Below are 15,354 nucleotides of genomic sequence, written 5' to 3' on the forward strand. Positions count from 1 at the left end.
GTGTAGTTGTGTAGTAGTGTAATGTGTAGTGTCTCTCTCCTCTCCTCTCCTCTCCCCTGCTCCCCTCCTCTCCCCTGCTCTCCTCTCCTCTCCTCTCCTCTCCCCTGCTCCCCTCCTCTCCCCTGCTCTCCTACTCTCCTCTCCTCTCCTTTCCTCTCCCCTGCTCCCCTGTTCTCCTCCTCTCCTCTCCTCTCCTCTCCTCTCCCCTGCTCTCCTACTCTCCTCTCCTCTCTCTGTCATTGACTCCAGGAGTTAGATCATTCGATGATTCACAGGGACTTGATTGACCCATCTGATTCATTAAGGATCATTCTAGAATCTCCCTCCCATCTGCTGCTGCTAAAAAGAGATGATGCTCCCATCTAGTAAATGATGGCTCAAAACTCTCATACCGGGAACCACTGGGAATCACTTAGTCTTAGTGTTGAGTTCCACACAGCAGCTGTGAGATGGTCTCTACAGACAAGAAGAAGATCATCATTCATGTACAGAATAGGAGTTTCTCTTCTCCTTGGGCCTGACGCACGTCTTTCCTACCCACGCCTTTCCTACCCACGCCTTTCCTACCCACGCCTCTCCTGCCCACGCCTCTCCTGCCCACGCCTCTCCTACCCACGCCTCTCCTACCCACGCCTTTCCTACCCACGCCTCTCCTACCCACGCCTCTCCTGCCCACGCCTCTCCTACCCACGCCTCTCCTACCCACGCCTCTCCTACCCACGCCTTTCCTACCCACGCCTCTCCTACCCACGCCTCTCCTACCCACGCCTTTCCTGCCCACGCCTCTCCTACCCACGCCTCTCCTACCCACGCCTTTCCTACCCACGCCCTACCTACCCACGCCTCTCCTACCCACGCCTCTCCTACCCACGCCTCTCCTACCCACACCTTTCCTACCCCCGCCTTTCCTACCCACGCCTTTCTACCCACGCCTTTCCTACCCACGCCTCTCCTACCCACGCCTCTCCTACCCACGCCTCTCCTACCCACGCCTTTCCTACCCACGCCTTGCCTACCCACGCCTCTCCTACCCACGCCTCTCCTGCCCACGCCTCTCCTGCCCACGCCTCTCCTACCCACGCCTCTCCTACCCACGCCTCTCCTACCCACGCCTCTCCTACCCACGCCTCTCCTACCCACGCCTTTCCTACCCACGCTTCTCCTACCCACGCCTCTCCTACCCACGCCTCTCCTACCCACGCCTCTCCTACCCACACCTCTCCTACCCACGCCTCTCCTACCCACACCTCTCCTACCCACACCTCTCCTACCCACGCCTCTCCTACCCACGCCTCTCCTACCCACGCCTTTCCTACCCACGCCTTTCCTACCCACGCCTTTCCTACCCACGCCTTTCCTACCCACGCCTCTCCTACCCACGCCTCTCCTACCCACGCCTTTCATACCCACGCCTCTCCTACCCACGCCTTTCCTACCCACGCCTTTCATTATGTCTATATGCAGTGTTGTAACGATGTGCAAATATTAACCTCTCTGGGACATGTGGGACGCTAGCATCCCACCCGCAGGACACACTCGCCAACAGCCAGTGAAATAGCAGGGCGGCAAATTCAAAACAACAAAAATCTCATAATTCATATTTCTCTATTATATCCCATTTTAAAGATACACTTCTCGTTAATTCAACCACATTGTCCGATTTCAAAAAGGCTTTACGGCGAAAGCATAACATTAGATTATGTTAGGACAGCACCTAAACAAGAAAAACCACACAGCCATTTTCCAAGCAAGGAGAGGAGTCACAAAAAACAGAAATACAGCTAAAATGAATCACTAACCTTTGATGATCTACATCAGATGGCACTCATAGGACTTCATGTTACACAATACATGTATGTTTTGCTCGATAAAGTCCACAATAAATGTTTGTTTTATTCGATAAAGTTCATCATTTATGTCCAAATACCTCCTTTTGTTCGTGCGTTCAGTCCACTACTCCAAATGCAGGAAGCGCGCGCAAATGTCACGACGAAAAGTCAAAAAGAGTTCTATTTACGTTCGTAGAAACATGTCAAATGATGTATAGCATCCATCTTTAGGACGTTTTTAACATAAATTTTCAGTAATATTCCAACCGGACAATTCCAATGTCTTCAGAAAAGAAAAAAGAAAAGGAACACAGCTCACACTCATGTGAGCGTGCGCCTCTGAGCTCATGTAATTTTCTCACTCATCTACTTCCAGGCCCTCTTGTTTGCTCCATATTCACAGTAGAAGCATGAAACAACGTTCTAAAGACTGTTGACATCTAGTGGAAGCCTTAGGAAGTGTAAAATGATCCCTAAGTCACTGTATACTGGATAGGGAATCAATTGAAAAACTACAAAGCTCAGATTTCCACACTTCCTGGTTGGATTTTTCTCAGGTTTTTGTCTGCCATATGAGTTCTGTTATACTCACAGACATCTTTCTAACAGTTTCAGAAACTTCAGAGTGTCTTTTATCTAAATCTACTAATAATATGCATATCCTACCTTCTGAGCCTGAGTAGCAGGCAGTTTAATTTGGGCACGCCTTTCATCCAGACGTCAAAATATTGCCCCCTACCCTAGAGAAGTTAAAGGACAAAAGGGAAAAATCATAATCATAAATATAGGCTGTATTTACAGTGGTGTTTGTTCTTCACTAGTTACCCTTTTCTTGTGGCAACAGGTCACACATCTTGCTGCTGTGATGGCACACTGTGGTATTCGCAAATTCTTTGTGGATCTGTGTAATCTGAGGGAAATCTGTGTCTCTAATATGGTCCTACATTTGCCAGGAGGTTAGGAAGTGCAGCTCAGTTTCCACCTCTTTTTGTGGGCAGTGTGCACATAGCCTGTCTTCTCTTGAGAGCCAGGTTTGCCTACGGTGGCCTTTCTCAATAGCAAGGCTATGCTCACTGAGTCTGTACATAGTTAAAGCTTTTCTTAAATTTGAGTCAGTCACAGTAGTCAGGTATTCTGCCACTGTGTACTCTCTGTTTAGGGCCAAATAGCATTCTAGTTTGCTGTTTTTTTGTTAATTCTTTCCAATGTATAAAGTAATTATCTTATATTATCTTCATAGATGACCCTTCTGGTCATCTATGAACATTTGAACATCTTGGCCATGTGCTAATCTCCACCCGGCACAGCCAGAAGAGAACTGGCCACCCCTCATAGCCTGGTTCCTCTCTAGGTTTCTTCCCAGGTTTTGTCCTTTCTAGGGAGTTTTTCCTAGCCACCGTGCTTCTACACCTACATTGCTTGCTGTTTGGGGTTTTAGGCTGGGTTTCTGTACAGCACTTTGAAATATCAGCTGATGTAAGAAGGGCTTTATAAGGTTTTATAAATAAATCTGATTTGATTTGATTCTTGTTTTCTGATGATTTCGTTGGGTCTAATTGTGTTGCTGTCATCGCTCTCTCTCTCTCTCTCTCTCTCTCTCTCTCTCTCTCTCTCTGTCTCTCTCTGTCTCTTCCTCGCCCTCCATATCCTAATGACCTGCCCTTCATACCCTAATGACCTGCCCTTCATACTGCAACTGCTCAAATGGCAATAAAAGCATCAACACCAGAGGGTGATAGATGTTGTTTTAAATTGACTGCCAAGAGGCTCTTGTTGCACCAACACCGTCTCTCCTCGCTCTCCCTTCCTTTCGCTCTGTTCTGTAATGTGTCCAGGTTGTTCCACTCCACTGCTCAGAGATCCCCTGCTCCCACAATGGCCTGACCTTGTTTGTGTCTGCTTTGCATTTTTCTCCCTCTCTCGCTTTTCCCAGAGTTCTCTCTCTCTCTCTCTTCCCAGAGTTCTCTCTCTCTCTCTCTTCCCAGGGTTCTCTCTCTCTCTCTCTTTTCCCAGAGTACTCGCTCTCTCTTCCAAGGGTCTCTCTCTTTCTTTTCCTAGGGTCCTCTCCCTCTCTCTCTTTTCCCACTGTTGTCTCTCTCTCTTTTCCCAGGGTTCTCTCCCTCTCTCTCTTTTCCCAGGGTTCTCCCTCTCTCTCTTTTCCCAGGGTTCTCTCCCTCTCTCTCTCTTCCCAGGGTTCTCTCCCTCTCTCTCTTTTCCCAGGGTTCTCTCTGTCTCTCTTTTCCCAGGGTTCTCTCCCTCTCTCTCTTTTCCCAGGGTTCTCTCCCTCTCTCTCTTTTCCAAGGGTCCTCTCCCTCTCTCTCTTTTCCCAGGGTTCTCTCCCTCTCTCTCTTTTCCCAGGGTTCTCTCCCTCTCTCTCTTTTCCCAGGGTTCTCTCCCTCTCTCTCTTTTCCCAGGGTTCTCTCTGTCTCTCTCTTCCCAGGGTTCTCTCCCTCTCTCTCTCTTCCCAGGGTTCTCTCCCTCTCTCTCTCTTCCCAGGGTTCTCTCCCTCTCTCTCTCTTCCCAGGGTTCTCTCCCTCTCTCTCTCTTCCCAGGGTTCTCTCCCTCTCTCTCTCTTCCCAGGGTTCTCTCCCTATCTCTCTTTTCCCAGGGTTCTTTATATGGGCAGCAGCACTCACTGTTGAGGAATTTGAGGGTGGTTGCTGGTTAAGCTTTCTCTCTCTTTGTCACTCTGTCGCTCCCTGTTGCTCTGTCGCTCTGTCTCTGTCTTTCTCGCCCTCCCTCTCTCTCTCACTCTCTCTCTCTCTCTCTCTCTCTCTCAATCTTTCACTCTTCCCCCTTTCCCTCCGTACCAGCCCTCAGTGTTGAGAAATTGAAGGGTGGTTGGTGCTCTCTCTGGATGAGCTGTCTGTCGGTCTGTCAGTGTTTGTGTTGGTTCAGGAAGCCAGGCAGCAGGGGATGGTGTGTGACAGCTGGTCTGTGGATGTCAATAGGGATGGATGAGTCAGTATAGCCCCCATAGCTCAGCCTGCTTCATATGAGCTCTGACTCTGCCTCCGTCCAAAACGGCATTCCTATTCCCTATATAGTGCACTACTTTTAACCAGGGCCCATAGGGCTCTGATCAAACTTTACTGCGCTATGTGCTGTATGCAATAGGGTACCATTTGAGTCACTGACTCAGGTTCAGTGCTGCAGACCGACTTGATCAGATGCATGGTCACAATAGCCAGCTAAGAGTGTGGTAAAGTGGATGGCATTTCCATAATTAATAACCTCATCTTCTAGCAGGTGGTTCACATTGCCTGGACAGACATGACATTCCTAAGACATGTTCAGACACAATAAAGGATGTCTTAGAGCCCGAGGCTAGTTTCACCTTACTTGTTTTCTTTTGTTGTCTGGGATAATCATAACATGATTATTTGGCTCATGGATGCACCACAGAGTTCTTAAAATAATACAAGCCAGTTAGCAGATGCATTTATCCACAGCGACTTACAGTCAAGCGTGCATTTTACATACGGGTGTTCCTGGGAATTGAACCCAGTATCGTGGCGTTGCAAGCGCCATGTTCTACTAACCTTAACTACAGAGGACCATGTTCTACTAACTGAGCTACAGAGGACCATGTTCTACTAACTGAACTACAGAGGACCATGTTCTACTAACTGAACTACAGAGGACCATGTTCTACTAACTGAACTACAGAGGACCATGTTCTACTAACTGAACTACAGAGGACCATGTTCTACTAACTGAACTACAGAGGACCATGTTCTACTAACTGAACTACAGAGGACCATGTTCTACTAACTGAACTACAGAGGACCATGTTCTACTAACTGAACTACAGAGGACCATGTTCTACTAACTGAACTACAGAGGACCATGTTCTACTAACTGAGCTACAGAGGACCATGTTCTACTAACTGAACTACAGAGGACCATGTTCTACTAACTGAACTACAGAGAACCATGTTCTACTAACTGAACTGCAGAGGACCATGTTCTACTAACTGAACTACAGAGCACCATGTTCTACTAACTGAACTACAGAGGACCATGTTCTACTAACTGAACTACAGAGGACCATGTTCTACTAACTGAACTACAGAGCACCATGTTCTGCTAACTGAACTACAGAGGACCATGTTCTACTAACTGAACTACAGAGGACCATGTTCTACGAACTGAACTACAGAGGACCATGTTCTACTAACTGAACTACAGAGGACCATGTTCTATTAACTGAACTACAGAGGACCATGTTCTACTAACTGAACTACAGAGGAACATGTTCTACTAACTGAACTACAGAGGACCATGTTCTACTAACTGAACTACAGAGGACCATGTTCTACTAACTGAACTACAGAGAACCATGTTCTACTAACTGAACTACAGAGGACCATGTTCTACTAACTGAGCTACAGAGAACCATGTTCTACTAACTGAACTACAGAGGACCATGTTCTACTAACTGAGCTACAGAGAACCATGTTCTACTAACTGAACTACAGAGGACCATGTTCTACTAACTGAACTACAGAGGACCATGTTCTATTAACTGAACTACAGAGGACCATGTTCTACTAACTGAACTACAGAGGACCATGTTCTACTAATTAAACTACAGAGGACCATGTTCTACTAACTGAACTACAGAGGACCATGTTCTACTAACTGAACTACAGAGAACCATGTTCTACTAACTGAACTACAGAGGACCATGTTCTACTAACTGAACTACAGAGGACCATGTTCTACTAACTGAACTACAGAGGACCATGTTCTACTAACTGAACTACAGAGGACCATGTTCTACTAACTGAACTACAGAGAACCATGTTCTACTAACTGAACTACAGAGGACCATGTTCTACTAACTGAGCTACAGAGAACCATGTTCTACTAACTGAACTACAGAAGACCATGTTCTACTAACTGAGCTACAGAGAACCATGTTCTACTAACTGAACTACAGAGGACCATGTTCTACTAACTGAACTACAGAGGACCATGTTCTATTAACTGAACTACAGAGGACCATGTTCTACTAACTGAACTACAGAGGACCATGTTCTACTAACTGAACTACAGAGGACCATGTTCTACAAATTAAACTACAGAGGACCATGTTCTACTAACTGAACTACAGAGCACCATGTTCTACTAACTGAACTACAGAGAACCATGTTCTACTAACTGAACTACAGAGGACCATGTTCTACTAACTGAACTACAGAGAACCATGTTCTACTTACTGAACTACAGAGGACCATGTTCTACTAACTGAGCTACAGAGAACCATGTTCTACTAACTGAACTACAGAGGACCATGTTCTACTAACTGAGCTACAGAGAACCATGTTCTACTAACTGAACTACAGAGGACCATGTTCTACTAACTGAACTACAGAAGACCATGTTCTACTAACTGAACTACAGAGGACCATGTTCTACTAACTGAACTACAGAGGACCATGTTCTACTAAATGAACTACAGAGGACCATGTTCTTCTAACTGAGCTACAGAGGACCATGTTCTACTAACTGAACTACAGAGGACCATGTTCCACTAACTGAACTACAGAGAACCATGTTCTACTAACTGAACTACAGAGGACCATGTTCTACTAACTGAGCTACAGAGGACCATGTTCTACTAACTGAACTACAGAGGACCATGTTCTACTAACTGAACTACAGAGAACCATGTTCTACTAACTGAACTACAGAGGACCATGTTCTACTAACTGAACTACAGAGAACCATGTTCTACTAACTGAACTACAGAGGACCATGTTCTACTAACTGAGCTACAGAGAACCATGTTCTACTAACTGAACTACAGAGGACCATGTTCTACTAACTGAATTACATAGAACCATGTTCTACTAACTGAACTACAGAGAACCATGTTCTACTAACTGAACTACAGAGGACCATGTTCTACTAACTGAACTACAGAGAACCATGTTCTACTAACTGAACTACAGAGGACCATGTTCTACTAACTGAACTACAGAGGACCATGTTCTACTAACTGAACTACAGGGGACCATGTTCTACTAACTGAACTACAGAGGACCATGTTCTACTAACTGAACTACAGAGGACCATGTTCTACTAACTGAACTACAGAGAACCATGTTCTACTAACTGAACTACAGAGAACCATGTTCTACTAACTGAACTACAGAGGACCATGTTCTACTAACTGAACTACAGAGGACCAAAAGTGAAATAAACAACAAAAAATGAACAGTAAACATTCACAAAAGTTCCAAAATGTCTCACTAGTGACAAAAAATAATAAAGACATTTTAGATGCAAATAGTTAAAGTACAAAAGGGAAAATAAATATACATAAAAATGGGTTGTATTTACAATGGTGTTTGTTCTTCACTGGTTGACCTTGTCTTGTGGCAACAGGTCACAAATCTTGCTGCTGTGATGGCACACTGTGGTATTTCACCCAGTAGAAATGGAAGTTTATCAAAATTGGGATTGTTTTCTAATTCTGTGTGGATCTGTGTATTCTGAGGGAAATATGTGTCTCTAATATGGTCCTACATTTGGCAGGGGGTTAGGAAGTGCTGCTCAGTTTCCACCTCATTTTGTGGGCAGTGTGCACATAGCCTGTCTTCTCTTGAGAGCCAGGTCTGCCTAAGGCTGCCTTTCTCAATAGCAAGGCTATGCTCACTGAGTCTGTACATAGTCAAAGCTTTCCTTAAGTTTGGGTCAGTCACAGTGGTCAGGTATTCTGCCACTGTGTACTCTCTGTTTAGGGCCAAATAGCATTCTAGTTTGCTGTTTTTTTGTTAACTCTTTCCAATGTGTCAAGTAATTATCTGTTTGTTTTCTCATGATTTGGATGGGTCTAATTGTGTTGCTTTCCTGGGCTCTGTGGGGTCTGTTTGTGTTTGTGAACAGAGCCCCAGGACCAGCTTGCTTAGGGGACTCTTCTCCAGTTTCATCTCTCTGTCAGTGATGGCTTTGTTATGGATGGTTTGGGAATCACTTCGTTTTAGATGGTTGTAGAATTTAACGGCTCTTTTCTGGATTTTGATCATTAGCGGGTATCGGCCTACTTCTGCTCTGCATACATTATTTGGTGCTTTACATTGTACACAGAGGATATTTTTGCAGAATTCTGCATGCAGAGTCTCAATTTGGTGTTTGTCCCATTTTGTGAATTCTTGGTTGGTGAGCGGACCCCAGACCTCACAACCATAAAGGGCAATGGGTTCTATAACTGATTCAAGTATTTTTAGCCAGATCCTAATTGGTATGTCAAATTTTATGTTCCTTTTGATGGCATAGAAGGCCCTTCTTGCCTTGTCTCTCAGATCGTTCACAGCTTTGTGGAAGTTACCTGTGGCGCTGATGTTTAGGCCGAGGTATGTATAGTTTTTTGTTTGCTCTAGGGCAACAGTGTCTAGATGGAATTTGTATTTGTGGTCCTGGCGACTGGACCACAAATAGGTGCTGCTGTAGGCCCTCCTTAGTTGGGGACAGAAGCACCAGATCATCAGCGAACAGTAGACATTTGACTTCAGATTTTAGTAAGGTGAGGCCGGGTGCTGCAGACTGTTCTAATGCCCTCGCCAATTCGTTGATATATATGTTGAAGAGGGTGGGGCTTAAGCTGCATCCCTGTCTCACCCCACGGCCCTGTGGAAAGAAATGTGTCTTTTTTGCCTATTTTAACCGCACACTTGTTGTTTGTGTTCATGGATTTTGTAATGTTGTATGTTTTTCCCCCAATACCACTTTCCATTAATTTGTATAGCAGACCCTCATGCCAAATTGAGTCAAAGGCTTTTTTGAAATCAACAATTCATGAGAAGACTTTGCCTTTGTTTTGGTTTGTTTGTTTGTAAATTAGGGTGTGTAGGGTGAATACGTGGTCTGTCATACAGTAATTTGGTAAAAAGCCAATTTGACATTTGCTCAGTACATTGTTTTCACTGAGGAAATGTACAAGTCTGCTGTTAATGATAATACAGAGGATTTTCCCAAGGTTGCTGTTGACGCATATCCCACGGTAGTTATTGAGGTCAAATTTGTCTCCACTTTTGTGGATTGGAGTGATCAGTCCTTGGTTCCAAATATTAGGGAAGATGCCAGAGCTTAAGATGATGTTAAAGAGTTTTAGTATAGCCAATTGGAGTTTGTGGTCTGTATATTTTATCATTTCATTGAGGATACCATCAACACCACAGGCCTTTTTGGGTTGGAAGGTTTGTATTTTGTCCTGTAGTTCATTGAATGTAATTGGGGAATCCAGTGGTTTCTGGTAGTCTTTAATAGTTGATTCTAAGATTTGTATTTGATCATATGTTTTTGCTGTTTGTTCTTTGTTATAGGGCCAAAAATATTGGAGGTGGTTTACCCATACATCTCCATTTTGGATAGATAATTCTTTGTGTTGTTGTTTGTTTAGTGTTTTCCAATTTTCCCAGAAGTGGTTGGAGTCTATGGATTCTTCAGTTACATTGAGCTGATTTCTGACGTGCTGTTCCTTCTTTTTCTGTAGTGTATTTCTGTATTGTTTTAGTGATTCACCATAGTGAAGGCGTAGACTCAGGTCTTCTGGGTCTCTATGTTTTTGGTTGGATATGTTTCTCAATTTCTTTCATAGGTTTTTGCATTCTTCATCAAACCATTTGTTATTGTTGTTCATTTTTAGATTTGATAGGGAAGAGAACTGTTAAGATTTTCTACTGCCAAGTTTACACCTTCACTATTACAGTGGAATGTTTTGTCCAGGAAGTTCTCTAAAAGGCATTGAATTTGTTGTTGCTTAATTGTTTTTTGGAAGGTTTCCACACTACATTCCTTCCATCTATAGAATTTCTTGATATTACTCAGTTCCTTTGGCTTTGATGCCTCATGATTGAGTGTTGCTCTATTCGGGTAGACTGATTTTTCTGTGATCTGATAGGGGTGTCAGTGGGCTGACTGTGAACGCTCTGAGAGACTCTGGGTTGACGTCAGTGATAAAGTAGTCCACAGTACTACTGCCAAGAGATGAGCTATAGGTGTACCTACCATAGGAGTGACTATGTACATACCCAGCGTGCGACAGAGCTGCAGGAGTTGTGACCCGTTTTTGTTGGTTATGTTGTTATAGTTGTACCTAGGGGGGGCATATGGGGGAGGGAATGCTGTCACCTCCAGGTAGGTGCTTGTCCCCCTGTGTGCTGAGGGTGTCAGGTTCTTGTCCAGTTCTGGCATTTAGATCGCCACAGACGAGTACATGTTCCTGGGCCTGGAAATGATTGATTTCCCCCTCCAGGATGGAGAAGCTGTCTTCATTAAAGTATGGGGATTCTAGTGGGGGGATATAGGTAGCACACAGGAGGACATTTTTCTCTGTTAAGATCATTTCCTTTTGCATTTCCAGCCAAATGAAAAATGTTCCTGCTTTGATTAATTTAATGGAGTGAGTTAGGTCTGCTCTATACCAAATTAGCATACCCCCTGAGTCCCTTCCCTGTTTCATACCTGGTAGTTTGGTAACCTAGAGGGCAACCAGTGGGTCCGTCTCCTCTATACCATGTTTCTTGTAGGATGATAATGTCTGTATTTCCGATTTCTTTGGTGAAGTCCAGGTTCCTGCTCTTTAGGCCAAAGGCTGATGACCTCAGGCTTTGGATATTCCAGGATGTGATCTCTTTCTCTCTCTGTGCTTTAAATATATATATTTTTACCTTTATTTAACTAGGCAAGTCAGTTAAGAACAAATTCTTATTTACAATGGTGGCCTAGGAACAGTGGGTTAACTGCCTTGTTCAGGGGCAGAACGACAGATTTTTACCTTGTCAGCTCAGGGATTCGATCTCTAACCACTAGGCTACCTGCCGCCCCTACACTCTAACCACTAGGCTCCCTGCCACCCCTACACTCTAACCACTAGACTACCTACCCCCCCTACACTCTAACCACTAGGCTACCTGCCCCCCCCCCCTACACTCTAACCACTAGACTACCTACCCCCCCCTACACTCTAACCACTACACTACCTGGCCCCCACCCTACACTCTAACCACTAGGCTACCTACCTGCCACCCCTACACTCTAACCACTAGACTACCTACCCCCCCTACACTCTAACCACTAGGCTACCTGCCCCCCCCTACACTCTAACCACTAGGCTCCCTGCCACCCCTACACTCTAACCACTAGACTACCTACCCCCCCCTACACTCTAACCACTAGGCTACCTGCCGCCCCCCCCTACACTCTAACCACTAGACTACCTACCCCCCCTACACTCTAACCACTAGACTACCTACCCCCCCCCTACACTCTAACCACTACACTACCTGGCCCCCACCCTACACTCTAACCACTAGGCTACCTACCTGCCACCCCTACACTCTAACCACTAGACTACCTACCCTGTTCTACTAACTGAACTACAGAGGACCATGTTCTACTAACTGAACTACAGGGGACCATGTTCTACTAACTGAACTACAGAGGACCATGTTCTACTAACTGAACTACAGAGGACCATGTTCTACTAACTGAACTACAGAGAACCATGTTCTACTAGGCTACCTGCCCCCCCTACACTCTAACCACTAGGCTACCTACCCCCCCCCCCACACTCTAACCACTAGACTACCTACCCCCCTACACTCTAAACACTAGGCTACCTACCACCCCCCCTACATTCTAACCACTAGACTACCGGCCCCCCCTACACTCTAACCACTAGACTACCTGCCGCTCCTACACTCTAACCACTAGACTACCTGCCCCCCCTACACTCTTACCACTAGGCTACCTGCCCCCCCTACACTCTAACCACTAGGCTACCTGCCCCCCCCTTACACTCTAACCACTAGACTACCTACCCCCCCTACACTCTAACCACTAGACTACCTGCCCCCCCCTACACTCTAACCACTAGGCTACCTACCACCCCTACACTCTAACCACTAGACTACCTGCCCCCCCTACACTCTAACCACTAGGCTACCTACCACCCCTACACTCTAACCACTAGACTACCTGCCCCCCCTACACTCTAACCACTAGACTACCTGCCCCCCCTACACTCTAACCACTGGACTACCTGCCCCCCCTACACTCTAACCACTAGGCTACCTACCCCCCCCTACACTCTAACCACTACACTACCTGGCCCCCACCCTACACTCTAACCACTAGGCTACTTACCTGCCACCCCTACACTCTAACCACTAGACTACCTACCCCCCCTACACTCTAACCACTAGGCTACCTGCCCCCCCCTACACTCTAACCACTAGGCTCCCTGCCACCCCTACACTCTAACCACTAGACTACCTACCCCCCCTACACTCTAACCACTAGGCTACCTGCCGCCCCCCCCTACACTCTAACCACTAGACTACCTACCCCCCCTACACTCTAACCACTAGACTACCTACCCCCCCCTACACTCTAACCACTACACTACCTGGCCCCCACCCTACACTCTAACCACTAGGCTACCTACCTGCCACCCCTACACTCTAACCACTAGACTACCTACCCTGTTCTACTAACTGAACTACAGAGGACCATGTTCTACTAACTGAACTACAGGGGACCATGTTCTACTAACTGAACTACAGAGGACCATGTTCTATTAACTGAACTACAGAGGACCATGTTCTACTAACTGAACTACAGAGAACCATGTTCTACTAGGCTACCTGCCCCCCCTACACTCTAACCACTAGGCTACCTACCCCCCCCCACACTCTAACCACTAGACTACCTACCCCCCTACACTCTAAACACTAGGCTACCTACCACCCCCCCTACATTCTAACCACTAGACTACCGGCCCCCCCTACACTCTAACCACTAGACTACCTGCCGCTGCTACACTCTAACCACTAGACTACCTGCCCCCCCTACACTCTAACCACTAGGCTACCTGCCCCCCCCTTACAATCTAACCACTAGACTACCTACCCCCCCTACACTCTAACCACTAGACTACCTGCCCCCCCTACACTCTAACCACTAGGCTACCTACCACCCCTACACTCTAACCACTAGACTACCTGCCCCCCCTACACTCTAACCACTAGGCTACCTACCACCCCTACACTCTAACCACTAGACTACCTGCCCCCCCTACACTCTAACCACTAGACTACCTGCCCCCCCTACACTCTAACCACTAGACTACCTACCCCCCTACACTCTAACCACTAGACTACCTACCCCCCTACACTCTAACCACTAGACTACCTACCACCCCCCCTACACTCTAACCACTAGACTACCTACCACCCTACACTCTAACCACTAGACTACCTACCACCCTACACTCTAACCACTAGACTACCTACCCCCCCTACACTCTAACCACTAGACTACCTACCACCCTACACTCTAACCACTAGACTACCTACCCCCCCTACACTCTAACCACTAGGCTACCTACCACCCCTACACTCTAACCACTAGACTACCTACCACCCTACACTCTAACCACTAGACTACCTACCCCCCCTACACTCTAACCACTAGGCTACCTACCACCCCTACACTCTAACCACTAGACTACCTACCACCCCTACACTCTAACCACTAGACTACCTACCCCCCCTACACTCTAACCACTAGGCTACCTGCCCCCCCTACACTCTAACCACTAGGCTACCTACCACCCCTACACTCTAACCACTAGACTACCTACCCCCCCCCCTACACTCTAACCACGAGGCTACCTGCCCCCCCTACACTCTAACCACTAGACTACCTACCCCCCCTACACTCTAACCACTAGACTACCTACCCCCCCTACACTCTAACCACTAGACTACCTGCCCCCCTACACTCTAACCACTAGACTACCTGGAATTTAATGTCCAACTGTACCTTATCTGTATGAGGAATCATCCTCCATTCTGCTCCTCCTTCCGGCTCTAAGGATTACTGTTGTACTCTCTTCCCCTCTCTCTTCTTCTCTATCTCCTCCCTCTCTTCTTCTCTACACCAACCTTGTTTACAGTTTTCTACTTTCTCAAAATGTCTCCCGGCCCTTCTCCTCCCTTGCCTCCTCCCCAAAAAGTAAGTTATGCTAATGCTGTGGCCTAATTCTGAGAGACTCTTTGAACTGAACTGGCTGGTAGAGTGTGTGGTGGTCTGAAGTGTGAAAGCCTGTTTAGAGGTTCAGCCCTGTCTAGTAGTAATGGGAACTTTTAGTCAGAGAAGTGGAGTGGAGACCAGACTCTTGATCCTAACTAACGCAGAAACATCTGCCTGTTCGCCTACCTGTTCGCCCGGCTGTGAAGGCCGAGCGTGATGAATGTGTGTGTGTGTGTGTGCGTGTGTGTGTGTGTGTGTGTGTGTGTGTGTGTGTGTGTGTGTGTGTGTGTGTGTGTGTGCGTATACAGTTGAAGTCGGAAGTTTACATACAATAACATTTAAGACGGAGAATCGTTATTGTCTTTACCGGAGATAAACAAAAAGAACGCACTCTCTCATTCACGCGCTTGGAAACACTACAGCCAAAATGAAAGCCACTTAGAAAAACTACAACTTCTCCCTCATTTTTCCAAAAACT

At 46.3% G+C, this 15,354-nt stretch overlaps 1 protein-coding gene across 1 annotated transcript; it reads left to right on the top strand.

Annotated features, from left to right (window-relative positions):
* The first annotated feature begins 483 nt into the window (after nt 1-483).
* LOC115180740 (adhesive plaque matrix protein-like) lies at nt 484-1,472 on the top strand. Its single transcript, XM_029742919.1, has 2 exons — nt 484-916; nt 958-1,472. Exons 1-2 carry the CDS (start codon nt 484-486, stop codon nt 1,470-1,472), a joined length of 948 nt encoding a protein of 315 aa, XP_029598779.1.
* Nucleotides 1,473-15,354: the final 13,882 nt, after the last annotated feature.

This window comes from Salmo trutta, unplaced genomic scaffold (genome assembly GCF_901001165.1).
Source record: "Salmo trutta unplaced genomic scaffold, fSalTru1.1, whole genome shotgun sequence".
In the NCBI taxonomy this organism is placed as follows: domain Eukaryota; kingdom Metazoa; phylum Chordata; class Actinopteri; order Salmoniformes; family Salmonidae; genus Salmo; species Salmo trutta.

Excerpts from the sequence above, each read along its gene's own strand:
- LOC115180740 (XM_029742919.1), top strand. The coding sequence starts at position 484 with ATGTACAGAATAGGAGTTTCTCTTCTCCTTGGGCCTGACGCACGTCTT. Across the intron at positions 917-957 it reads CCCCCGCCTTTCCTACCCAC|CACGCCTCTCCTACCCACGC; the intron begins GCCTTTCTACCC and ends GCCTCTCCTACC.